Source organism: Podarcis bocagei (genome assembly GCF_964188305.1).
Source record: "Podarcis bocagei genome assembly, chromosome: 7".
NCBI lineage: Eukaryota > Metazoa > Chordata > Lepidosauria > Squamata > Lacertidae > Podarcis > Podarcis bocagei.
Window position 1 is genome coordinate 84351961 of NC_138132.1, and position 27797 is coordinate 84379757.

The 27797-nt window shown below is 46.2% G+C and overlaps 1 protein-coding gene across 2 annotated transcripts in view; it reads right to left on the minus strand.

Moving 5' to 3' along the window:
• NAA25 (N-alpha-acetyltransferase 25, NatB auxiliary subunit) overlaps nucleotides 1–18408 on the minus strand; it is a 40438-nt gene extending 22030 nt beyond the window's left edge. The window contains exons 1-8 of one of the 2 annotated variants that reach the window (XM_081202976.1): nucleotides 18278–18408; nucleotides 9703–9788; nucleotides 7203–7341; nucleotides 6328–6446; nucleotides 5003–5077; nucleotides 3177–3284; nucleotides 2223–2301; nucleotides 1222–1333 (exon numbers count right to left, since the gene is read on the minus strand). In XM_081202976.1, coding sequence (XP_081059102.1) covers nucleotides 1222–1333; nucleotides 2223–2301; nucleotides 3177–3284; nucleotides 5003–5077; nucleotides 6328–6446; nucleotides 7203–7341; nucleotides 9703–9788; nucleotides 18278–18338 — 779 coding nt within the window. In that variant the 5' untranslated portion in view covers nucleotides 18339–18408. The remainder of the gene's footprint in view (nucleotides 1–1221; nucleotides 1334–2222; nucleotides 2302–3176; nucleotides 3285–5002; nucleotides 5078–6327; nucleotides 6447–7202; nucleotides 7342–9702; nucleotides 9789–18277) is intronic. The other variant, XM_081202975.1, reaches the window with a different exon arrangement.
• Between the last annotated feature and the right edge of the window lie 9389 nt (nucleotides 18409–27797).

Genomic DNA, 27797 nt, shown 5'->3' on the forward strand with positions numbered 1-27797 from the left:
GCTCTATAGGATGCACCTGACCACAGGGTGCACCTTGTTTTAGAGGGGGAGAACAAGGGAAAAAAATTCTCCCTCTCTCTGCTCAGCGCCCCTCCAGCAAAGCGGCAGGAAAAATGGAGCCCCTTCCATTTCTCCTCCCGCTTCGCTGAAGGGGCGCTGCGCAGCTCTCCCTCTCTGCTGAAGTCGGGAGAGCAAGACTCTCCTGGCTTTAGCGAAAGCAACCCAAAGCCTTTGGAGCACAGCACTCCAAAGGCGGCTATCCTTGAAGCCTGGAAGCGAGAGGGGTCGCTCTCCAGGCTTCAGCAAAAGCAACGCGTAGCCTCCGGAGCGTGGAGGGAGTGCTCCCTCCGCACTTCGGAGCTTCGCGTTGCTATCGCTGGAGACAAGGAGCCTGCATTCGCTCCATAGGACGCACACACATTTCCCCTTAATTTTTGGAGGGGAAAAAGTGCGTTCTATAGAGCGAAAAATACAGTACATTTATACCCCACCTTTCCTCCAAGAAGTTCACAGTGGTGAACATAGTTCTCCTCTTCCACATTTTATCATCACAACAACCCTGTGAGGTAGGTTAGGCTCAGAGTGAGTGGTCCAAGGTTACCCAGTGAGCTTCATGGCTGAGTGGAGGATGTGAAACCTGGTCTCTGAGGTCCTAGTCTGACACACTAACTACTGCACCACATTGGCCCATACAGCTCAGTATTTTCTACAGTGACTGGCAACAGTTCTCAAGGTTTTCAAACAGGGAGACTTCCCCAGAACTTTCATATGCAAAGTAAGTGCTCTACCACTGAACTACAGACTTTCTCTCAAGGTTCCCATTGCTACTTGCTCTTTAAAAAACTAAAACTTCCTTTTTGTTGACCTTAGGAGGGAAGGCAATTTTTCCAAACTGCCCCCAAATCTATCAAAGTCTCTGGCGGCTCTTGTTGTAACTGAAAGTGCTGCTTTCAGCCAGTGGAAGTAGGGGGGATCCAATCAAGCCTGTTTCATAGGACAAGCATCCCATCCCCTCACATCCTGGCTGGGTGGGGATGGAAATATAAAGAGATTTAGGCTCTTAAATTAGGAGGAACAAGAAGATATTCCTTTGGGCTTGTCACAAACCACTTGCTTATTTGCCTTGGGAATATGATGGTGCAGTAGTGGCGATGGAGGAGATAATACCTTTTGCTTCAGTTCGGTTAAGGATAAAAAAAAGGAGCTGAAACTCCCACTCACTTTTTCAGCAGAAGTTTCCTGGAGAGTGCGTTGCATTCTGGCCACTTGCCCAGCTTTTTGTACATCTCCATGCACTTGTTCTCTCTGCTCTGGAGCTCACTGGTTAACTTCTCTAAATAGAACAAAAAGAGTCATAAACTCACAAAGTCTTAATCGCAAAAGCAATCTCTCACCCTGCCCCCAAACAGATAAGGCCACAGGCAGGCTAGAAACATAAAATAAACTTAGAAGAGCTTACTCAGAAGGCTGTTTTACTTTACCAAATAATGCAAAATGCCTGGAGTAGGGTGGGCAGGAGAGAACTTCACATATGCACATGAAACAATGCTGTGGGCAGAGGGTCTGTGAGATAACATAGTGAAAGTTAAACGGCTGGCAATCCTTTGTGCGATGGATTACAAGTGCCCAAACTATGTGCAGAGCAGTGTTTTGCTGTAACATGGAGTAAATGTCCATGTTCTTCATTTGACAAGTCTACATATTTATTTAAATGTTCACAATAAATACAAAACATGACCTACTGTGTTGTGTTTATATTGCTCGATTTCAAAGCCATACGGTTTTGTCTGTAGTTTGCTCTAATCAGCATAATTGTGTATGCTGAAAAGAAAGCATTAACTCTACTTATTTAACGGAGGGTCATAGATTCAATTAAGAGATTATCACTAGAGATTTATCGCGCCCACATAATGTGCATCAGGCTACTTTGAAGGAATATGTCACATAACTGATTTGAAACGTATATGGAAGCCTGGTTTGACTTTAAAAAATCATTTGTTTTTATCCGTGCTGGGCAAAAAGCCTTATCTGGCTCAGCATCTGGGTAACAAGATGTGTCTTGAAAGCCTACAACGGGACACAACAGCAGCAATCACCACCTGCTGTTTCACCCCCATCAACTGGTATTTAGAGGGACGCTGCCTCCAAATAAGGAAGCTGCACCTTTGTCTACAAACCACTGAGACTTGCCCGTTGTCAAATTTGAAAAAGAGATACACTACCTCCTAATTTTCCTCTCACAACATCCAGAGCTTCCTGGTATTTCTCCAAGCGTTCTAGAATCATGTAGTAAAGCTCAACCTGTGGAAGTTAAGAGAAACAGGATGCAACTGAAACAAGAGGCAGTGAGGTTACCACCAGAAGCAGTCTCTGCAGCTGTCTTTTTAAAGAGAGTATATTCAAGTGGAGTGAAAAATCTATGCTACCCAACAAATTGGAAGAAAACTAATAATTTATCTCTAGCATTACCCCTCTAACCCTTTCTTCTATCTTATTCTTATCCACCTATTAACTTTAAACTTGTTTGTATTGCTACATTTTGATAGGCTGGCCTTGCAAAGATAGTGGCCCACTAGTGGTTGAAATGCCTCCTTGCTCCAAAACCCAAAGCCTCTGGAAGACAAACTGCCAAATAAAGAGGTGGAAACACAAGGCAGATCTGAGGATTTAAAAACAAAACTCCACATTCTGCACTGTTTCGTACTCTTGTTAAGAGGGTTGCCACTCTGGTCAACAGAAAAAGCAGCTGGGACTCACACCTGATCAGTAGTCTTCTCTCTGCATAGGGTTTGCAGGGAAAGACAGAAAGGTTTTTGTATCAAAAGCCAATTCATTTGATCCAGTTATGGGCCCCTTGAAACTACTCCGATCTTCTCTGTCGCGTACCCAGGCCACCAGCACTTTTACAGATATCCAGATTATCCTGGCAAGCCTGAAAAGAGCTGTAACCAAGAGAGTGCAATCCCATCAAGTTTGGAGAAGGATTAATCCAAATATGGGACATGTTCAAGTACCCCTTAATTTCTACCTTAGCAATGTGCCTCTTCTAAGCCACACCTTCCATTTGCTTGTAACACGCAAAATAAACTATTCAAAACCAAGCTGTAATAATTCAGTGATAGCAGAAGCTGAATTAATTACATCAATTAGTGTTTTTTTAAAAAAATATATCTTACTTCTGCCTCAGCTTCAATTTTTTCTTCCTTCACCATTTTTTCTACCATTCTTTCAGCTAGAGGCAAAAACATGGTTTTTGAGAGATTTTCATCCTGTGCAGATATAGACTGAAAAAGAAGAACATATAGAGCTGCCTTATACAGAATCGACCACTGTTTCATCTAGCATGGTACTTTCCACTCTGACTGGCAACCATTCTTCCCTAGCTCAGCTACTGGAGATAACAGAGGCTGAACGGATGACTCTCTGGGGGCGAAACATACGCTCTGTCCTCTCAACTATGGGCCCAGTCAAAAGTTTTCAGCTGCTGTGAATGTTCCGATAAACAAGTGAACATTCTGGCAAACTTAGGAAAAATTAGTTGAAAGTTCTGCTCAGTAAACATGCTCCTCTCACCCACAAGGAAATCGTGTTGATTATGTCCTGGGATTGCATCACACAAAAAATGAAGAAAATGAATTGCCAAGTTACCGTATTTTTCACTCTATAAGACACACTTTTCCCCTCCTAAAAAGTAAGGGGAAATGTGTGTGCGTCTTATGGAGTGAATGCAGGCTCCATGGCTTTAGCGAAAGCAACGCAAAGCCTCTGGAGCGCAGCAGGAATGCTCCTGCTGTGCTCCGGAGGCTTCACGTTGCTTTTGCTGAAACAAGGAGAGCAAGAGGGATCGATCCCTCTTGCTCTCCTGGCTTCGCTTCGCTGGAGAGGTGCTGTGCAGCTTTCCCTCTCTGTGCAGCGCCCCTTCAGCAAAGCGGGAGGAGAAATGGAAGGGGCTCCGTTTCTCCTGCCACTTTGCTGAAGGGGCGCTGCGCAAAGAGGGAGAGAATATTTTTTTTTCTTGTTCTCCTCCTCTAAAACTAGGTGCGTCTTATGGTCGGGTGCGTCTTCTAGAGCGAAAAATACGGTAGTTGAAATGAACTAGTAATGCAGTGTGCCAGTTCTCTTGTTGATTTCAGACAGACTGCAAAAGGATTCTGCCAATGGCCTTTGATAGGCTATTGCTTGGCTGAACTCCAGATTTACACCAATAGTCAATCTCAAGTAACAATCTCAGAACTCATTTAGGAGAACAATTATAGACTGAAGCGAGAGAGGCAGAGAGGCGGGCTATGAGCTCATCTCAATCCCTCTCATACCCTGGGGGAACAGATTATATTCAGTTGCTACAATCATACTTGGAGTGGAGTGATCCATCTGTGACCTGAGGAAGTATTGAAGGGCATCTGGTTAAGACTTCTCGAATTCTGTTTATCTCACAACATGCCCCATCTAAGATGACAAACTCCCAGTCCCAACCTGCAAACAAGCTCTGTGATAAGGGTAGCCAATGTAGTGCCCTCCAGATGTTTTGGGGCCTCCCATCAGTCTCAGCCAGCATGGCCAGTGGCTATGGGAGTTGGGAGTAAAACAACATCTGGAGTGCACCACATTGGCTACTCTGTTTTACAACACTTGCAGTATGCAGTGGTACCTCGGGTTAAGTACTTAATTCATTCTGGAGGTCCGTTCTTAACCTGAAACTGTTCTTAACCTGAAGCACCACTTTAGCTAATGGGGCCTCCTGCTGCTGCCACGCCGCCAGAGCACGATTTCTGTTCTCATCCTGAAGCAAAGTTCTTAACCCGAGGTACTATTTCTGGTTTAGCGGAGTCTGTAACCTGAAGCGTATGTAACCCGAGGTACCACTGTACTGACAATGTGTGATGCACTTGCAGTACAGAGTCTAGCCTCAAAATGTACTGAGCATCTTCACACAGAAAATGAAACAAAAAAAGGGCAGATTATTTCCAAGGAAATGTTATCTCCCTTGAGACTCTGTACCCACCTGCATAATTAAGCTCATCACAGACCAAAAATAGTAAGGGTTTTTGGGAACAATCTTATAAAGTGCCATTCCAGCCTGAAAAAGAAGGAGGTATAAATAAATCATTATACTTCAGCCTGTGGTATGTGACATTTTAGTGTATTTTTCATCTTTGTTGGAAGCCGCCCAGAGTGCCTGGGGAAACCCAGCCAGATGGGCGGGGTACAAATAATAAATTATTATTATTATTATTATTATTATTATTATTATTATTATTATTATTATTATTATTATTATGTGGTAAAGGAGACCCACTGAAAGTTCTTCCTAGAAACACCTGAGAGAGGAATGGTTTCGGTTTGACTATCCATGGACTAATTTACTTGTCTTTGAATTCTTGTACCAGTGTTAAATGCAAGACTCGTTTGCTCAAACCTGTTAACCACAACAGGAAACTGTTCCTTTTCACAAACCAGAACCCATCAAAATATGTTCCAAGTAAACTGGCAGTATTTCAGGAGTTCCTTAATGAGAAGACAAGTTTCCTGAACAACAGCTTCCCCACAAAAACGAATTCTGGATTCAATTTTGCTGATAATGGCACTCAACACATAGCTAGATCATCATATTTAATATAGGTGTTTCTCTCTTCACCCCCTCCCTCTCATAGTCAGGTGCGGATACACTAAAGTCAACAGGGACCTCTGCTTACTTGCATTTTGCACATTTGCAAAGCCTGATATTACAAGATGATTATACCCTTTAAGCGTGCATATATTGATATGAATGCATCTGTTATCAATGCACATAGCAAGCTGATGCTTTTAAGTAGTGCTACTCACAAGATAAAGGATTTGCTAGACTAGGTCCATAAATTAATTTCATGGATCCGTCACATTAATGACACTGTCTCTTTACACATTTTTTCAAACATTACAGGTTAAATGCAAATGCAAAGCACTTAAAGGCACCTCAAATCACAAGTATTTTAAACCAAAGTCGTCAAATTTTCAAAAAGGTTTCAGAGTAAGTGTTTACTATGAGTGGAGGACATGGCCAGATGGTAGAGCTCAGGGTTGTGGGTTTGAGTCCCACGTTGGGCAAAAGATTCCTGCATTGCAGCGGGTTGGACTAGATGACCCTCGTGGTCACTTCCAACTCTACAATTCTATGTAAACACAACTTATATACTATACGAGACTTTATCCACAACAGATTACTAGTAGGTTTACATATACACATGGAATGTCAACAGATCTTTAGGCTGATTTTAGGTTGAGTTGCCTCTCTGAGGGGTGTATTCACTCTCAAGCTCAATTGACTTAGCTCCGATTCAGGTAAATTACCTGTTGCATCTTCTTGTATTCCCCAACCCTTGCATAGGCCATGAAGAGGTGGGAATGATACTCTTCACTGCTTGGAACTTTCTTCACAGCTGCCTCGTAGAGTTTTGTGACCAGCTCCGCTAAATGAGACATTTTAAGAAACAGGTTGTGTGTTTGGTTAGGACCTATAGACTTCTCCCAAACCCTAAGTGATTGTACAGAGTACAGAACTCAAAACAGCCTTCACAAAGTTTTTTAAAAATGAGGCTTCAGCCCTAGTAAAGGGGGCGGGGGGGGGACGGACTTCAGATTTGTTGGGACCTGCGTGGCCAGTACTTGTGATTTTTCCAGACATGCATTCTGCATGCCTTTTGTCACAGAATGTGTGTTGAGTACCTTTATCCTTTCCCTAGGGCTGGTGTCAGCACTTTGCTCCCATGGGAAGCTGCTGGGGCCCCAATATCTGCCTTGCCCCCCCCTTACAAAACAAAAACCACTGACCCAGCACTCTAAGCTGCTTGGTTTAGCTGCACTCCAATTTCTCCTGGAGTGACACTACGTATGAAGCATTGTAAAAGTATTAAAATGGCAGCAAGACCCAGCAATCTGGTGCTGTGTCTACTGTTAGGTGAGCTTGCCAGGGCTCCACCATCAAAGCTGGACCCTGTCCCATCACTCCTCCTATTTTCTACAACCCCAGAATTAAATACTATGGGAAACATTATGTCTAGAGAACAACGCAGCTTAACTGGCTACCTCACCACCCCTCCCCATCAATTAGCTGCCGACTGGCTGCCACACTAGTGCTTTTGAATCAGGACTGCTGTTGTAAGCAGGACACTGGCAACAGCATTCTCTGAAATGTCTGAAATAGGAAGGAAAACCAAGGAACTCACGCCGATGCATTTCCCGGTATAGAATAGTCAGAGCTTGTAACGAATTATCGTCCGTGGGTTCAAGAGCAGCTACTTCTTGTGCTAAAGTGAATGCTTCATCTTGCTTCCCGGTTCTTTGCAGGCCGATTGCTTTCAAAACCTGCACATGGATCAAAGAAGCAACTTTTAAAGGGTTTTCCAGCAGCGATATAAAGGAAGCACTATGGGGGGGGGGGAATCCAGCTGCACAGTGAATGGGGCAGAATGGGCAGGTGGTAACAATGCAGCACGTACCAAAGGAAGGAGCTGCAGCCCACGGGCAGAGCACATGCTCTGAATTCAAGTGGCCTGAGATTCAACCTCTGATGTCTCCAGGTAGGCTTGGGAAAAGCCTGGTTGAAGCGCTGAACAGCTGCTGCCACTCAGTGTAGATAATATGAGCTAGATGAACCAATGGTCTTATTATATATAATGCAACTTCTTATGTTCTCTTCTGCACCTCCTGCCAACCATAGTTCAGGGATGAAGAACCCGTGACCCTCCAAATGTTGTTGGGGCTCCAACTCCCATCGCACCCAGCCAATATAGCCAACAGTCAAGGAGATGGGAGGTGTGTTTCAGCAACCTCTGGAGGACCACAGGTTCACCACCCCAGTCTTAGTTCACTGGACATCTGGTTAACTTAACAGAAGACTTAGAAATCTAAGTAAGCTCAGACTTTGAGACACATCACTAGCCAACACTGTAATAAAAAGTTGGGGTCACAACATACCTACCATTGCAGATCTCATAGAAAGAGCACACTGAGCAAGCCTCATGTTAATAAGCTGGGTAGAAAGGGGATACCGCACTTAGAACTTGCTCAGCTGTGTCGCTGGAATTCCCTTCTCCTGAAAGTTTGGAAGGTGGAGACTTTGATGTTTTCCCTTCCAGAGAATTAAAACAATCTTATTTTTCCAGGTATCTGGAGGGGCATTAGTAGGCAGATCGCGCCCAATACCCAGCAGCCCCCTCCCCAGCCATGTTGTCCATAGTACAGCCACTACTGCCAGTCAATTCTAAAACGCAGTCCACCAGGCATGCCTGCCCCAGACTTCTCTATATTGTAGGGGTGGGAAAACCTTCTTGGCCCAGTGGGTCAGAGCCTTATCATTCTCCACCCCCACAGACCACAGATTACCCACCTGTCAAAATTCCCTTGTGCAGCGCTTCCAAGCTGGCTGTCATTCACTCACTTGAGAACCACAGAACAAGGGGCTTTGTCGACCCTATGCTTGCCACTTCCCCAGTGCTGCACATACAGCTGGCAAAGCTGCTTTCTGCAGAGATTGGCTGCATGATCAAGTTCCCCATGGGGAACTTGGCCAGGCAACCAATCCAGCCATTTCTACACATGCCCCATATCTGACACCAAGTGTGTGGGGGAAACACTGGGACCTGTTCTGTGCCAGATGTCACCTGCAAGCCAGAGGTTCCTCACCCCTCTTGTGATTAGTCTTATACCTACCATGTGACAGTATTTAAGTATGTTTGACTTGGTCAACTGACCAACCCTAATTGCCTTGTTTTGCTGAGCCATGTCAATGTAGATAGAAGCAAAAGTTGAAAAAACATTAACTTTTGCTCTGTTGCTATTCAACAGCTTGACTAACGTGGCAGCAAAGTTGACCTCATTGTTGTGAGTTTGTGGAACAGAAAGGCTGGAGTAACACGGGTTAAGCTGAAAAAGAAGTACAGTGGTACCTCAGGTTAAGAACTTAATTCGTTCTGGATGTCCATTCTTAACCTGAAACTGTTCTTAACCTGAGGTACCACTTTAGCTAATGGGGCCTCCCGCCGCCGTCATGCAATTTCTGTTCTCATCCTGAAGCAAAGTTCTTAGCCTGAGGTACTATTTCTGGGTTAGTGGAGTCTGTAACCTGAAGCGTCTGTAACCCAAGGTACCACTGTAGTTGTGCACTGGTGGTGGTCAAAGCACATTCACCCTCCCACCCCCATGTGTCCCATGATTGCTAAGGGTAAACATGGCAGAAAGCTTCCCTCTTTTCCAGAACATCCCAAGAATCAGAACCTCCTTTCAGTCCATGTGTCACATTCCCACATGGGCAACCTTCCAGGAGCCACATGCCAGATTTAAAAGTGGGTGGGGCCAGATCCAAAAGTGGGTGGAGCAGTGGATTTGACTCTTACTTTTGCATTGTTCACATTACATTCCAGCCATTTGCAGAAGTCAAAGCTTTCTACAGACAACCAAGAGGCATTATCACAGTTCAAGGACATATTCCAGTCAGGCAAAAGCACCTGAGGAAGGCACAGAGCAGTGCCAATGAGGGATATGGCCCTGGGAGAGTCCCAAGTGTGAGACAGAGAGATCTAGAGGGCTGTCTTCAATTCTCAGGGCTTCAAGTTCCCCACCCTATACTAGCAATGCAACAGCTAAAGAGAAGAGCCTTGCCTTGTTTATTTAAGACTGAACACACTGACTTTTTAGCATGTTAAAACAAACAAACCTTGAGCTTACCTTAGCACAGTGAAGGTCTTTGTGTTTCTTCAGCAACTTGTCTGCCTGCTGGATTGCCATTTTATTATTGCCATTGTCAAGGTAATCTAATGTAAGAAAAGGGAAAACCATAAACATTATTCTTAGTGATAATTTTATTGTTTAAATTTTTTGTAAACCACTTTTTTACAATCAAGCAGTGTATAAATTTTATGAACTAAATAAAATACATAAATACTGAAGACTGATTTTCTGAGGGGGCAGTCTTCACGTTTAGGTTAGTTTAGAGGAAAACAAAAAAAAAGAAAGATGAGTAAAGAGTAATATGATAGAGGTATTTAAGATTATAACTGCTGAAAAGGGAATGGATAACTTATCTGCCCCCTCCCCCTTACTTTCTTGCACAACACTAGATGTCAGAATCTACCCAATCAGCAGTGTATGGCGACAACCACCAGCTTATGTTGGGTTTTTAAAATACAGTGGTGCCTCGCAAGACGAAATTAATTCGTTCCGCAAGTCTCTTCGTCTTGCGAGTTTTTCGTCTTGCGATGCACGGTTTCCCATAGGAATGCATTGAAAATCAATTAATGCGTTCCTAGGGAAACCGCCTTCAGACCAGGTCCGGGGACAGTCTGTCCCCGGACCTCTTCTGAAGGCTGGGGGGGGGGACAAGGGTTTTTCTTCCCACCCCCAGCATTTAAAAAAACCCCGGGACAGCGGAGGACTTCTCCGCTGTCCGGGCGATCTTAAAATGCTGGTGGGCGGCATTTTAAAATCGCCCCGGGACAGCGGAGGACTTCTCCGCTGTCCCGGGGCGATGTAAAAGCCCCTGGGAAGGCAGGCAGGGGGGACAAAGACTTTCGCCCCCCGCCTGCCTTCAGAAGGTGTTCCCGCCCCCCCGCCCGGCTTCGGAGCAGCGTTCCGAAGCGGGGCGGCGGGGCCAGGTGTTCCCGCCCCCCTGCCCGGCTTCGGAGCAGCGTTCCGAAGCGGGGCGGCGGGGCCAGGTGTTCCCGCCCCCCCACCCGGCTTCGGAGCAGCGTTCCGAAGCGGGGCGGCAGGTGTTCCCGCCCCCCCGCCCGGCTTCGGAGCAGCGTTCCGAAGCGGTGCGGCGGGGGCAGGTGTTCCCGCCCACCCGCCCCGCTTCGGAGCAGCGTTCCGAAGCGGTGCGGCAGGGGCAGGTGTTCCCGCCCCCCGGCTTTGGAGCAGCGTTCCGAAGCGGGGCGGCGGGGGCAGGTGTTCCCGCCCCACCGCCCGGCTTCGGAGCAGCGTTCCGAAGCGGGGCGGCGGGGGCAGGAGGTCCGAGGACAGTGGGGAAGACGCGCTGCGCTTCCCCGCTGTCCCGGATATTTCCCTATGGGCTGTCGTCTTGCGAAGCAAGCCCATAGGGAAATTCGTATTGCGAAGCGCCTCCAAAACGGAAAACCCTTTCGTCTAGCGGGTTTTCCGTCTTGCAAGGCGTTCGTCTTGCGAGGTACCACTGTAAAGGAATAGAAAAATTATGGAAAGATAATTCTTTGAATGGTTAATAGTGATGGCAAGCCTCTATGATCAATGGTAGTATTTCTCTGACTTCTGGATGCAGGGGGTGGTGGGGAGAAGAGAGAATAGCAGTTACTGACGCTTCTCATGTCATCTTCCTGGTCATTATAAAGTCACAATGCTGAACTGGATCAACCTTAATCTGTCCCAGCAAGGCATTCTCATGAAGAACCTTACAGATGCTTTTTAAAGGGTAATTACACAGAGGGGTATTGGGACGCGGGTGGCGCTGTGGGTTAAACCACAGAGCCTAGGACTTGCCGATCAGAAGGTCGGTGGTTTGAATCCCCGCAACGGGGTGAGCTCCCGTTGCTCGGTCCCTGCTCCTGCCAACCTAGCAGTTCAAAAGCACGTCAAAGTGCAAGTAGATAAATAGGTACCGCTCCGGCAGGAAGGTAAATGGTGTTTCCGTGTGCTGCTCTGGTTCGCCAGAAGCGGCTTAGTCATGCTGGCCACATGACCCGGAAGCTGTCTGCGGACAAACGCCGGCTCCCTCGGCCTATAGAGCGAGATGAGCGCACAACCCCAGAGTCGGTCACGACTGGACCTAATGGTCAGGGGTCCCTTTACCTTTACACAGAGGGGTGTTAGCCTTACTGCCATTTCTTATGTATACATCAAATGGGATTTGCCACCTTTATTTGATTCATCATCACAACTACTCAGTAACAGGCTATTACTGCAACTTTCAGAGCTGGGATGGACAGGGACTTGCCCAAGTCTATGGCTGAGGAGAACTCAACTCCTCTCTATCCACTGACTGGGTACAAAAAACTAGCCCTCAATAGAAGTTCATAAATGAGTACTTCAGGAATGACCCAAAGAGGAGCAAAACAAGATGGTAATGGGCAAGCAAATAATTAAGAGCAGTTTTGCTAGCATTCAGGAGGAGCATGATTGAAATACTGCTCCATTTCTAAAAGCAGGCAAAAGATTGACCTAAGGCAATTTTTCTCCACAAACATACATACGGGTAAACAAAAGTGGGAGAAGGCAATGGACACCCAACAGGAAAAAGACTACAGTGGTACCTCGCAAGACAAATGCCTCGGAAGACGAAAAACTCGCAAGACAAAAGAGTTTTTCGTTTTTTGAGTTGCTTCGCAAGACGAATTTCCCTATGGGCTTGCTTCGCAAGACGAAAACGTCTTGCAAGTTTGTTTCCTTTTTCTTAAAACCGCTTGAAGAGGTGCAGTTGCGACTTGACCGTGCTTCGCAAGACGAAAAATTAACAAGACGAAAAAACTCGCAGAACGAATTAATTTCGTCTTGCGAGGCACCACTGTTATCTGGAGGGTCCACAGATGGAGCATAGCAGCCTCCTGCACCCCTTTGTCTCTCACCTGAAAGAACTGGGAAGCATGTGGCTCAGGTTGCAAATACTATATTGTATTCTGGTTCTTACTCCTAGCTCCAAGCCCACATAGAGAGCATGAGCATTATGCAGAAACATTAAAATAGGCACTGTGCCATGGTGGTAGCACTGGTGGTGCTCGGCATCGGTTTACCCGAGATTACACAATGTGGACATCACTGAATGACTGAAGCCCCTGTGTATTTTTAATAACAAAAACTTTATGGAGCAATTGGAAAAGTGGCAGTTCACAAGAAATATAAATGGATGCATAAAGAGTATGATTAGACAACCTCACCAAGTTTTTCTAAAACGTTGACAACACCCTCTGTTCTAACAGAATTAGCTCAGCTACCAGGATGGCAAATTGTTGAGAACAGAGTATTAGACTTCATCCGAAGGGTGGAGGACCTTGGGGAATATAGTACTACAACTTCATTAAGCTTCTGTACAACATATAAGCAATTAAGATAAAAGGCAAACAGCAAATGTAAAAGATGCTTAACTGTCATCAAATAAGCTGACTGTTGCTGAAAAGTGAAAAAAATAAGAACATGTCCAAACATTTACATTAGTTTGCAACTATGTTCACATGTCCAATTCATAGTTGGAGGGCAACATCTTATTCTAACCAACAGCATTTACATACATGTTTGATTACAAACTGGCTATTTCATGTAGATAAGACATGAAAATCTTTACACAATGGAAGCAGAATTTGATTCAAGGTACTCCTGATTGTACATAACTAAAAACTATGGTCCAACTTTCAAAGATCTATAAATAAAAACTGTAAACAAACTTGAGCTCATCCAGTTGAAATTAATGGGACTTACTGTACTTGTGACTCAAAATATACAGTCTATCCAGGCTACCAAGTCCACAGTAACCCTATTGTCATCAGGACATTACACAGGTTGTCACTGTGCTCCTGGGCTCAATTCAGGACGCTGGTTCTAACCTACAAAGCCTTGCACACCTTGAGACCCTAGGACTTGAAGAAAGCTTACATGGGGCTTGAAGTCATCTACAAAGAGACATTCTGAAAGTGCTTCCTCTTGTTATAATTTTGAGGGTGGCAGCAAGAGATGGATCCTTATAGATGGTGCCTTCCATCCCACCTGTGGAATGCTCTCTCCAAAGAGCTTGCTACTCATTTCTTCTGCACAAGGTAAAAACTTTTCTTCCTGGTTTTTTTTAAACAGGTGGGTTTTTAGTATTTTATAGTTAACGTGTTTTTCCTCAGCCAGTAGCTAGGTAACATTTTTACTGAAGCTGCCACATCTTTGAATGGGACTGTTCTGTGTTCTGCCCAGACTTGTGTTCAAAGGGGTTTTCTTGGTGGGTGTCTGTGAGATTTAATTTATGCAATAAAAAACCCTGTATTGTGATATTGTATGTTTTGTTTATCTCTAAGCTGCCTTAAGCAAGTCGCATAAGAGACACAAATTCTATTACAATGGTACCTCTGGTTAAGTACTTAATTCATTCCGGAGGTGCGTTCTTAACCTGAGACTGTTCTTAACCTGAAGCACCACTTTAGCTAATGGGGCCTCCTGCTGCTGCTGCTGCGCTGCTGGAGCATGATTTCTGTTCTCATCCTGAAGCAAAGTTCTTAACCCGAGGTACTATTTCTGGGTTAGCGGAGTCTGTAACCTGAAGTGTCTGTAACTCGAAGTACCACTGTATTACAGAGCAAGTATGAAGTAGTGGTTAGGGTGTTCAATCAAGAAGTAGGGGACCAGCAGTCAAATTCCCACTCAGACATTAAGCTTACTTGGCCCATTCATTGCCTCTTAGCCTAGTCTACCTAACAAGCAGCATGAGAAACTCAGATATATAAGCTAGGCTCCAAATGGCACAGCTGTCACCACAACTGGAATGTCTATTTGCCAGGGGGTTGGACTAGATGACAGCCAGGGTCCCTTCCAGCACTACAATTCTATGATCTCAACTACATTGCTTGACTGCAGCTTGCTCTTACAACAATTCCCAGCAAGGGGTCCATGATTTGTGCGGCAGTGTAGAAGATCAAGACACATGTCTTTTGCTGGCATGTAAGTCACCTGTCTCAATGCAGATGTCAGTCGCCAATCTGGTGCTCAGAAACCTCCACGAAGTCGCAATCAGAACAGCACCAGTAACAAAATGCACCTAGCACCTGGCAAATTTTGAATACTGCTCACAGGGTTGCTGTAAGGGTATAATGGGGAGCAGAACCATGTATATTGCCTTGAGCTCCTTGGAGGAAAGGTGGGATTTAAATGTAATAACAAATAAATTAAATACTTATCAGTGCTTCTAATAAGCCCAGTAGGTCTTTATAAGGTCCAAATACAATGCAGATTGTTGCTTGTCAAAATATATATTTTTGTACGTGACTTGTTTGTTTTAAGGAGTATTACCAGAAACTACTTATGGAAAATCAAGAGATTGAAAATATGTCATTTAAGAAATAAATAAAAACTACCTCTCCTTCTTAGTTTTCAAACCTAGTTTTCAAACTTAATTTCCCATCATAACTGATCAAGGCTCCAACACAAAAACGCATCCTATACTGAGGCACAATTTCATGCATATGCACACACTCAAAAGAACTGAACACACAGAACTTCAGTCCACATCTTTGAAACAGATTTGCACAAGCTAAAGTGGAAGGAATTTCTCTTTTGAAAGGTAGCTCTTCAGTTTTAAAACCAAGCAGAATTAGGTTCAGACCTGATACTAATAGAACCTTTTGGTTACACACCATTCCATTGAATTCTTTCAAAGTGCAGAAATGTCATGGACATTTGTGTCTCTATAGTCACATCTTAAACCATGAAGTTTGCACCAGTTCTGCCCCAAAGCAGTTCTTCTAAAGACTCTTGACTAGCATTTCATATTGGCAAGTTAAGAACTGCTTCTTCTTTGCCTTAACTTTCTTCAGTGCTAAACATTAAAAAAACTCTCAAACCAAGTACAGCATTTTTACAGCATTTTATCTTCCTTTTCCAGCATTTGCCAAGTACCATGTACAACAAAGCAACCTGAGCTCCTAGCCAATATTCCTAAGACAGGTTGAAAAGGAACAGCATCCAACACATTTTTTTAAATTATTATTTATTTCATTTTATACTGTTGTATATTAAGAAAACTATCTCAAAGCAGTTTACAACCTACATTAAAACACCAAATAAAACAATCCATAATAAAATATTACTGAAGGAAGTCAAATATAAAGTATACATTCAAAGCAACATAATTAACAGGAAACTAAAATATTATCCTGAAGCATTACAAAGGAGGTCAGCTTTTGACAAGCAGAATGCATATTTAACTCAGCAGAGTTAACAAAAAAAAATGGAATACAGTATTACAAAGTAGCTTCCTTAAGCAGTAGGATCCTACCCAGACAACCAACTTTTTAAGTTTACAATGGGGGAGTAGGGGGCGACCAAATTAATGTGGTCACTGCCTAACGAAAGTGAAGGTTCTCCATACACTGTTAGAAACTTGGGTATATAAACTAGGCGCCAAATGGCACTGTGAATCTAGGTTGCAGTCGCCGCAACAGAATGCCTATTCACCAGGGAGTTGGACTAAATGACCCTTGGAATCCCTTCCAACACTACAATTCTACGATATGAACTGCACTGCTTGACTGTATCTTGCTCTTACAACTATTCATTTGTCTCAGTGCAAGAAGGAGAAACACACACTGGAAATGGAAATGGTATTAACAATGGACTAAGACTAATGTGGAGATTTCTGGTACCTGACTAATTTCCAACTGTTCTCACCTGCCTTACTGAGAGATGCAGAAGTTTCATTGAGCATGTAAAAAGTTTCATTGAGCATAAGTGAAAATATGTAAAAAGTAGCAATAGATTTCATAAGGAATACAACATATGTAAATCCTGCAGCAAGGAAGTAATTGCAGGAGACTCCCAATTTACGCAGGGGTTACGTTCCAAGGCACGTTTAAGTTAAATTGTGTATATTCGAAACACCATTGGGAAAAGCCTACAAACATCCCGCTGCCCCCTTTTGTGACGTTTTCAGGTCACGTCTGGGTTTGGCGCGATAAGTGTGGTCATGCACATCTCAGATGCACCTAAAAAGGTCACTGCCTGTAAAAGCTGGATCAAGTTTTAGACACAGCAAAAGAGAGGCTTGCATTTGAAGTGCTGCTTAAATATGACGTGGTATCCTGATATCCTGATCAAGAAAATATTCTTGCGGACTTGTAATCCAGACATATCAAACCTTTAATGGACTGTAGCAGGGCACTGGTGAGGGCTGGACAGTGATGCCCTTTTTCAGTTTGTTTCTCACTACTGCATCAAAGGCAATACAGAGGGGGCTTGGAAGTGTCATATGGTCCAAAACTCTAAAGCAGGCTCGCCTGAAAAAAGCTCAACAAATTTTTACCTGAACCCCAAAAAAGGGGGTGAATCGCTGTCTCTTGGGAGTTGGCCACCCCTGCTCTAAAGTTTTGCAAAGGAAACAAAAAGAGCTGCTACACCCATACAGTACTACTCAATGAGATTAAAGATGCCAGCATCACACACCCCTCTAAATTAACAGCAACAAAGCCATTGCTACCACCACCACCAAGCCACATTAAGTAAGCCACACAAGCAGGCAAGACTTTACAATTCATATCTCCCTCCTCTGGTTTAAGGAGGATATGAAGTTTGTGGCAACTGGTCGCATGAACGTCATGCAATCCTCGCCCCCTGCTCAGTCCAGCCTTGCAAATCTACTGTTAGGAAAAACAGGTCCATAAGCTCCTGCTTCTCCATCTTGGCTCCATGAGTTCTATAATAAGGATTCGTGCGGTGCTGAAACCCCCTTGTTCACCCACAGCTCCACCTGTCTTTTTAAAAGCATAATTGTATGAAGCCCCAGACTATCTCCTAATGATATATACTGTATTAAGAAATGGTTTTAGACCATGGCCTGCGACCCTGATGAGTCCAGAATAGGGAGTAGGGGGGGAGAGGGTCCCAAACCCACCATCTCCTCCTGGAGAAAGAAATGGTCAGGATATGATGAACTTCTGACCACGTGTGTAAGACCCCAAAATCTCCCTTTTCTTCCTCTCCCAGGGTTTATAATGAACTTGGCAGCTCCTTCCGCTACAATCCACACGAAGGCCGGGACAAATATGGGGAGGGGGGTTCTGCTCAGCCTCTCCCCCCCCCTCTGCAAATGCCACACTAAAAATGAACACGAGGCACCCACCCGCCAAATCCCACCACAAACATGGAGGTGCCTGATGAAAAAGCCCCCAAAATGCCACAATAGAGAACACGAGGGGACGGCATTCCTTCCCACCCCCCAATACCACAACAACGATGGACATTGGGGGGGCTGCTTAACCTTCCCCCCCCGCCCCGTACCACAATAAGAACCATTATGGGGGGGAGGCACCCGCCTGTTTAGGCGCTTTTCCTCCCGGCCCCCCACCTCAAACTAGGGGCTCTGAGGGGAGAAGGTGAAAAAGGCGGGAAGGATCAAGTATGGGGGGACGCTGGTTCGGGATAGGAGATGAGGGGGCGGCGAAGGGTAGGAACGAATTTTGGCGGGGGGGGGCGGCCTCGGCTGAGGGAGAAAGGGCACGCGCGGCCCGGCGCTTAGGACGGGGCCGCGCGCGCTAGGGAAAGGGGAGGGGGCGGGAGGGAGGGGAACCCCCCACGCCCGCGGCTTCGGTACCGTAAATGGGCCGGAGGCGCCGGTCGTTGGGGTCCTGCACATGGCCCCGCGCCGCCGCCATGATGAGAGCGCAGAACCGCAGCGCGCAGCCGCCGCCGCCACAGCCAGCCAGCCGGCCCGGCCTGGGCGGGCCCGTGTGGGGGAAAGGGGCCGGGCTGAGGCTGAGGCGAGGCGCTCCGAGGGGGTCAAGACCGGCGAGGAGGAGGTGGAGGAGGCGGCGCTTAGCGGGCGTCCTCGCTCCCCCGCCGGCCTCCCTCGTGGGCCTTGAGGCGCTGCCGCTGCCGCCGCCGCCTCAGCCCGTGAGGCGGGTAAGCGAGCTCCCCTCAGCGAGCCGCGTCATTGGCATCGTGGTTGCCTGAAGGGCCTCGTTTAGGGGCAACTCTCCTCACAACGACCCTGTGAGGTGGGCTGCATTGAGGGGGGGGTGTCTTCCTGGCCCCTCACAAGCAGCCGGGCGAGGTAGGCAGGGCCGGGTTTAGGTTTGATGAGGCCCTAGGCTACTCAAGGTAATAGGGCCCTTCATTATGTCCAGCTGTCCTTTGTCAACAACAAATTGTCGCTGTTTTTTTTGTGTTGAATATATGCTATATGGTAATTTATGGACCTAATAGGTATCTAAAGCCATTTGCACATAATAAAATATGTATTTTATCAACGTAATTGTTGAACTGAAATACAATTAAGAAGTATATTAATAGTGAAATATACGATATACGATATCTTTATTGTCATTGTCCCATACAGAACAATGAAATTGAAAATAAAAATAATTATAAAAAATAATTAAGTTTTAAGTTAAAATGATTTTTTTATTCATAACAAACAATAATGCAAATGCATTGGCAATAACTTTTCTATGGGAAAATGCGCCTTCGTTTTGGAACACTTTGGTTTTAGAACAGACTTCCAAACGGATTAAGTTTGAGAACCAAGTTACCACTGTACTGTATATAGAAATGAACAAACCAGTGATATTTAGGGAGCATTACTTACATCAAAGGAGCCTACACAAAACACACTTGCTGTATGTAGGTTTTATTTTATTTGTTTTTTTATCTTATATTTTGGAAATGTACATCCAGTTTTTTCCCCTTTAATTTTTTTGAGCTTGTTTAGCTTATACATAAATCCAGCACTGGAGGTAGGCCTCTCAGGGAGCTGAGAGTGGATTTGAAGCCAGGCGTGAGGCAGGCAAAGAGGAGGCAGCAGCAGCAGCCCCCTCTTAGCCTTCCCTGCCACCCCTTGACGAAGGAACAGTTCACCAGGTGCGGTTGTTGCAGCAATGGCAGAAGGTTATTTGGTGCTGTTGACCCAGGCGGCGAGCATTCTGTGTTGGTTTCCGTGTTAGAAACTTGAGATAGGAAGCTAAATGGCACCTTAAACCTAGGTTATGGGCGCTGCAGTGGAGTGTCTAGGTGCACTTTTTTTTGGGTAACAAGAATACAAAGCTGAAAATGAATGAAATGCAGCTGAAACCTTATGTTCACTTTTCACGTGGTCTAGTCCTCCTCTGAAGACTGCAACAAAACAAACCTGTGCTTCCCCTGCCCGCCCCCCCGCAATACAGTGGTACCTCGAGTTACATACACTTCAGGTTGCATATGCTTAAGGTTACAGACTCCGCTAACTCAGAAATATTACTTCGGGTTAAGAACTTTGCTTCAGGATGAGAACAGAAATCGTGCAACAGCAGCACAGTGGCAGCAGGAGGCCCCATTAGCTAAAGTGGTGCTTCGGGTTAAGAACAGTTTCAGGTTAAGAACGCACCTCCGGAACGAATTAAGTACGTAACCAGAGGTACCACTGTATTCTTAAGAGGGTCCCTTCTCCAATCTTCAGAGAGTAGCTGGAAGTAGGCGGGCAGAATAAAGGTCCTCCTTTCCTTCCACTCTGCAGTTTTAATCTGAAATCATAGGCCCAGCACTGCGCCCAGAGCTCAGAAACTAATGAAATTCCTTATCACAAAACGACTGCCTAGAACAATGGGAGTTTCGAATGCTGGTTGGTTTATCTATCAGATTCTACTCACCAACCTCCTTCAGCTGGGAAACCCAAGGGGATGTGTGTATCCCCCCCCCCCCGCTCTTTTATCCTTGCAACAGCCATGTGAATTGTCGGTCACCCATGGGGCTTTGTGGCTAAACAAACACCTGGAGGAGTTGTCTCTCATTCACAGCTATTACAGGAGGATAATCATACCCTACTATACTGGGATTCTTCAGGGTGGTTGTGAGGATTGTTAAGATAGTGGTGATCAAGGGAGCCAACTTGAATAAAATATTGGGGGAGGGGGCAGGTAATCAATCACAAGATGCAGTTAACACCATTTGAATGGCAATGCCCATCAACTTGTGGGGGGCAGTCCCTTCAAATATTTTATGGAGGTTCCTTTGCCCCTGGGAGTTGGCTCCTATGGTGGTGATGACTGTTTCAGGCCATGTTTTCCTTTCTTGGCCTTTCAAATCAGATTTTCTTCCCATCAGTGATCTCAGGGTAGCATATGTAGACCCTTACAATGGCACTGTGAGGTAAGAGTGCTCACTTTAGTAGCTTAAAAAATGAGGAGGTGGTTGTCAACCTCCCAGTATGTTTCAATATGTGTTTCATGTTCCTGTGCACCCCATTACCTAATTGGTTTGCTGCACTTGCAGCATCTCCCCAAACTCTATTCAGTGAAGCTGCTGTCTGCGCATGCACAATTATCTGTGCGTGTGTTACAGCTGTCTCAAATGTACACACTTCAGCTTAACCCCAGCATATGAGTTTGAATCGAATGGAAGCTGGTTGGAGAGTAAACTCATCAATCAGCAGTATTTCTCAAGAAACTACATGAAACACGTGGGTTGTGGCTAGCATCAAACACCAGATTATGGCTTCAGACACCAGTGGAGCTTCTCAAAGACAACAGAAGTATAGTGTCCCGATCAAGGGAAATAATAGTCCTGCTCTATACCACCTTGGTCAGACCCTGCCTGGAGTCCTCTGTCCAGTTCTGGGCACCACGATTTAAGAAGGATATTGACAAGCTGGAACATGTGCAGAGGAGAGCAACCAAGATGATCAAGGGTCTGCAGACCAAATGAGGAATGTTTGAGGGGATTGGGTATGCTTAATCTGGAAAAGAGGAGACTGAGAGGAGGTATGATAGCCATCTCCAAATATTTTACAGTGGTGCCTCGCAAGACGAAATTAATTCGTTCCGCAAGTCTCTTCGTCTTGCGGTTTTTTCGTCTTGCGATGCACGGTTTCCCATAGGAATGCATTGAAAATCAATTAATGCGTTCCTAGGGAAACCGCCTTCGGACCAGGTCCGGGGACAGTCTGCCCCCGGACCTCTTCTGAAGGCTGGGGGGGGGACAAGGGCTTTTCTTCCCACCCCAAGCATTTTAAAAAACCCTGGGACAGCGGAGGACTTCTCCGCTGTCCGGGGCGATCTTAAAATGCTGGTGGGCGGCATTTTAAAATCGCCCCGGACAGCGGAGGACTTCTCCGCTGTCTGGGGCGATTTAAAAGCCCCTGGGAAGGCAGGCAGGGGGGACAAAGACTTTCGCCCCCTGCCCGCCTTCAGAAGGTGTTCCCGCCCCCCGCCCCACTTCGGAACAGCTTTCCGAAGTGGGGCGGCTGGGGCAGGTGTCCCCACCCCCCCTCCCCACTTCGGAACAGCTTTCCGAAGTGGGGCGGCGGGGGCAGGTGTCCCCGCCCCCCCGCCCCACTTCGGAACAGCTTTCCGAAGTGGGGCGGCGGGGGCAGGTGTCCCCGCCCCCCCTCCCCACTTCGGAACAGCTTTCCGAAGTGGGGCGGCTGGGGCAGGTGTCCCCGCCCCCCCTCCCCACTTCGGAACAGCTTTCCGAAGTGGGGCGGCTGGGGCGGGTGTTCCCGCCCCCCTCCCCACTTCGGAACAGCTTTCCGAAGTGGGGCGGCGGGGGCAGGTGTCCCCACCCCCCCGCCCCACTTCGGAACAGCTTTCCGAAGTGGGGCGGCTGGGGCAGGTGTCCCCGCCCCCCCTCCCCACTTCGGAACAGCTTTCCGAAGTGGGGCGGCTGGGGCAGGTGTCCCCGCCCCCCCTTCGGAACAGCGTTTTAAAATGCTGGGGGTCGGCAGCGAAGCGCTGCCGACCCCCAGCATTTTAAAATCTCCCCGTGTCCCGGGAAGATTTTAAAATGCTGGGGGTCGGGCTGCCGACCCCCAGCATTTTAAAACCTTCCCGGGACACGGGGAGATTTTAAAATGCTGGGGTTCGGCAGCGCTTCGCTCCCGACCCCCAGCATTTTAAAACCTCCCCGGGACACGGGGAGATTTTAAAATGCTGGGGGTCGGCAGTGCTTCGCTCCCGACCCCCAGCATTTTAAAATCTCCCCGGGACAGGGGGAGATTTTAAAATGCTGGGGGTCGGCAGCTAGCGCTTCGCTCCCGACCCCCAGCATTTTAAAACCTCCCCGGGACACGGGGAGATTTTAAAATGCTGGGGGTCGGCAGCTAACGCTTCGCTCCCGACCCCCAGCATTTTAAAATCTCCCCGGGACAGAGACTTCTCTGCTGTCCCTTGGAGATTTTAAAATGCTGGTGGTCGGCAGCGAACGCTTCGCTCCCGCCCGCCAGCATTTTAAGATCGCCCGGGGCAGGCGGGGGGGGGGAGGCAGGACACGGGGAGATTTTAAAATGCTGGGGGTCGGCAGCGCTTCGCTCCCGACCCCCAGCATTTTAAAACCTCCCCGGGACACGGGGAGATTTTAAAATGCTGGGGGTCGGCAGCGCTTCGCTCCCGACCCCCAGCATTTTAAAACCTTCCCGGGACACGGGGAGATTTTAAAATGCTGGGGGTCGGCAGCTAACGCTTCGCTCCCGACCCCCAGCATTTTAAAATCTCCCCGGGACAGAGACTTCTCTGCTGTCCCTTGGAGATTTTAAAATGCTGGGGGTCGGCAGCGAACGCTTCGCTCCTGCCCGCCAGCATTTTAAGATCGCCCGGGGCAGGGGGGGGGAGCAAAGACTTTTGCCCCCCGCCGGCCTTCAGAAGAGGTCCTCTTCTGAAGGCCGGCTGTGGGCGAAAGTCTTTGCTCCCGACCGCCAGCATTTCCCTATGGGCTTTCGTCTTGCGATGCAAGCCCATAGGGAAATTCGTCTTGCGAAGCGCCTCCAAAACAGAAAACCCTTTCGTCTTGCGGGTTTTCCGTCTTGCGAGGCATTCGTCTTGCGGGGTACCACTGTACAGGTTATCACATGGAAGATGGAGCAAGCAACATAAGTACTATAATAACTTTCTGACCATAAGAGCTCAGGGACGCGGACTTATAAAAAATATTGGGGGGGCCCGGGAAAGCTCATGAATAATAAATAAGCTCATGAATATGCAAATAAAGTGGCGCCGCCGCCTCGTGAGCGAATAGGGGAGAGCGTGCTGCACCTATTAATCAGCTCCGAAGGAAATTGGGTGGAGCTTTTGCTTGGGAGGGAGGGCAGGAGGCATGCAGCTAGACCCTGTGCATTTTGGGCTGGGGGAGGGGCGGCGATGGCGCTCTGCTGGAGGGGCGCCGGAGATTATTGGGGGGGCAGAGCCCCCCCAAACGAATTTTTGAGGGGGCTCGGGCCCCCTCAAGCCCCATGGAGTCGGCGCCTATGTAAGAGCTGTTTGACTGGAACAGACTTCCACGAGATATGCTGGACTGTCCTTCCTTGGAGGTTTTTAAGCAGAGGTTGGGTGGCCATCTGTCTCGGATGCTTTAGTTGAGATTACTGCATTGGGGTCCCTTCCAATACTATGATTCTATGGTGGGAACGCAGTAGAGCCTCAGTAAATGGTATTGCATGCACACCCTTAAGTATTGTGGGGGGCTGGCACGGGGTGCTTTGTGTCTAAGCAGGGATTTCAAAGGGGCTGTTTAACCCCTCCTCTTACACCACTGGATCTTGGGTCTCAGTTTGCATCTTGCACAGAATGAAAACTGAGGGTGCATTGTTAGCACCTGTGCTTTACTGCTGGATGCAGTCCTACTACCATGTGGCGCTTAATCAGCAGCAGTTGGGTATTAAATTACAGCTGAAATTTCCTGCTGTAGCTTATTGCTTTTTTCTTCAGCTTGAGTCAAAGGGAAATCCTGAATGGTTATTTATTAAATTAAAAGCATTTCTAAAACCAAGACGGTTTACAGGAAAACAATAAAGCACCAACATTACAGCATGAATGTCAGCTGGAAACGGGCGTCAATGATCTGGGAGCACCTGAGCAAAGAAACATTTTTAGCAGGCAATGGAAACATGCCCCTGTTAGTAGTTGCTATATTGCTGGGGTGAGTTAATTTCACAATGCGGACACATATTGCCTCTGATACGGACCTTGGCCATATGGACTAGTAGCCATTGACAGTTTTCTGTGAATTTGTCAAATCCCAAGTTAAAGCCATCCAGGCTTGAATTGGTCACTAATTCTATAGTGCAACTACGTGCTGAGCAAATGAATGCTTCATTTTGTCTGTGCTAGTCCTTCCACCATTTAGTTCTTCGACCTCTGGTTCTTGTATTATGAAAGAGGGTAGGAAGCCTCTTCCCCCATGCCGTCTTTCCATTTTCTTCACATTGTGTATGTCATTTCATTGATAACCAAAAATAGAAGTGAAATATTCTGATCACCTTCTTGAAGCTATATAGGCAGAAGAGGGGAACACAAGAGCCTTGCACTTGCTGCAGCTCATTCCTGTGGAGATGCAATGAGGACAACCAAACCAGCTTTTATTTTTTTTAATATTTATTTATTTATTTATTTATTTTGTAAGAAACCCTTCACATGAAGATCATGTAGTTGTTTACAACATAAAAAAGAACACAAAATAAAGGATTATATGGCGGAAATGGGTAGCTTGGTCCCAAGCTGTCTTGTACTTCATAGGTTGAAACAGCACTTTGAATTATGCTAGCATTTTCTCATGCCAGGGATCTTCCAAAAAGGAGAGGGTGTGAGAAAACCTGGATTGGGAAGCTAGTGATTTGAGAAACATCATTAAATAGCAAGATGGATGAGTTCAAGTGCCATTTGCTTTGACCTTATCCTGTATGCTATTCCTCTAAGGCCCTTCAGAACATCTGCACATCCACCAAAAAGGCATGGAAGGTGAGTGGCCTGTCTGGTGTTGGATCTCCCACCGGTGGTTTTTGTAATGAGGGTGGGTGATTGAACAGGGAATGAGAAGCTCTTGGCGGCAGCTCTTTGTTACTTCTCTGCTCTGCCATAAAGAATTCAGTGGCAAAAGTTAAAATCGGAAATTTAACTTAATTTAAATTTCGCTTCCGGAGGCGGCGCGAAACAGCAATGGCGGTCCTCTTCGGTCTCTGAAGAGGGGCTCCGCGGAAAAGGGTCGTGCGCTGCGGCACAGCAACGACCCATCAAGAAAAACCACGGGCAGAGTGAGCTCGTGGCCGTGGGACTCGGCGGGCACCAGGAGCGACCCCAGAAGCGGGGAAGGGGCCTCGTAAGGGGCTCCGGAACGTGGAAGGGGGAGCGGTGCTGTGAGTTCATCGCTCTTTCTGCGGAAGCGAAGCCGCGCGGCTGCTGCTGATGAGCGCTGTCCTTTCTTCCTGGAACATCAGACTACATAATTCTATACTCGTGAGTAAGGACTTACAAGAACTTATTTGAGACAAAATTTTCTTTAAAATTTGGCTGAAAACGGGAGGTGAAAACAGGAAGTCCGCCTTCCGACTTTGCTAAGATCAAAGCAAAAAACTTTTGCAAGCGGGGAGCGCTTTGAGAAGGATTTTAAAAGGAAGTTGTTATAATCGTGCAAGTTGGAACTCGTCTATCTGAATGGGAAAGGGACTAAGCTGTTGGTGAGGGATTTGATTTGAACTGAAACCTTTCCTCTCCCTTATCAAGTGGATTACAAAAATAACCAAATGCTGGGGCTGCCAGGACATTGAGAACTGTCAAACTGCAGAAACTGTAACAAATAGTGGATGTGGTACTGTTGAGCGTTATTGGATACAAATAAGAGACTGCTACTTGCATCATTACTGAAACTTTGTTGTTTTCTGGGAAAGCTCTTCAAGTATAAAAGGATATTGAAGGTACCTTTTTAATCTTTTTTATTCTGGGCTGCTGTTTAATGGCGGAAAAAGTTTATTTCTTCACTGACTTTCAGGGGAGCTCCCTCTAGTGGATTTAGGACTAACAAATCTCTGGGAACTGCATTTTATTTGGACTATCTTCTTGGTGGATGTTTACTTTCTGGATTAATTTTCCCATGGGACTTACAATTTGACCTTGACGCATAGACAGTTGTGGAATGAGTGGCACAAGGAAAGCAAGGGCAGCCAAAACAAAAGCAGAACAGCAACTGCTACAAACAACATTGACTGTACAGCCACGTAGATCATCTGTTCCCACTATTTTAACACTGAAAGAAGGAGAAGGTGCTCAGCCAGCCCAACAGCCAGCTTTAAAAGATATGGCTTCAGGGGGGATTGACCCAGTTTCTAAACAAATTTTGGATCAGCTGGCAGCTTTAAACACAAAGTTTGATCAAGTCACAACTACTATTAATAAGCTGACTGATCAAGTCTCCCAAAATACACAAGTAATTGGGAACCTTCAAACAACAACTTTGGAAAATCGGAAACTGGCTGAACATGCAAATCAAAAAGCAGAAGAAGCTAATAAAAAGGCTGAGGAAGTAAGAAAGGAAGTAAGGCCATTGTGCAGGCAAATCAGTGAACAGCAGGCCTATCTGTCTATGGTGGAACTGAAAAATCGGGAAAATAATCTTAGATTACGATCAATACCAGAACTTGAACAAGACGATTTGATTGGTTTTTTGACATCAGAATTTTCAAAGTTCTGGGCTATAGAAGAAGATAAGGACTTTAAAATTGTCACCGCCTTCAGACTGGGAAGAGTGGTGAGGAAGGACAGAGCTAGAGATTGCCTGATCATTTTGAGATCTAGGCAAGAAAGTGACAAAATATTAGGCCTACACTTTAAAAAAGCATTGGTGATTCAGGGTAAAAAAGCAGAATTCTACAGAGATATCCCGAAACAACTTTTGGATCTAAGAACTACATATAAGGACTTAGCTGGACTATTGAGAAACAACACAATTCCTTATAGGTGGGAGTTCCCCCAAGGACTATCTTTCAATTTCAAAGGAAAAAAAGTTAAAATCAGAACAGCAGAAGACCAACTAAAATTTCTGAACGACCACGGAGAGGACCTTCGGAAAGGAGTAGCAGGAGCCGGGCCATCATCTTTGCCGGAACCAACACCTGTTCCACCACCGGGTCTGGACGAAGTAGTAGATTCACTCCTAGAGGACTCCTAGATTGATCCAGGATGTCTCTGCAGCTTCTAAGTTGGAATATAAATGGCGGGAATTCCCCGGAAAAAAGAAGGAGGATCTTTCACATATTGAAAAAAGAAAAATTGGACATTATCTGTTTGCAGGAAACCCATGTGACAAGGCTCCATAGGAAAGTGTTAATCAACAAAAGACTAGGCCAAGAATTTATTTCATCAGACAAAGTTAAGAAAAGA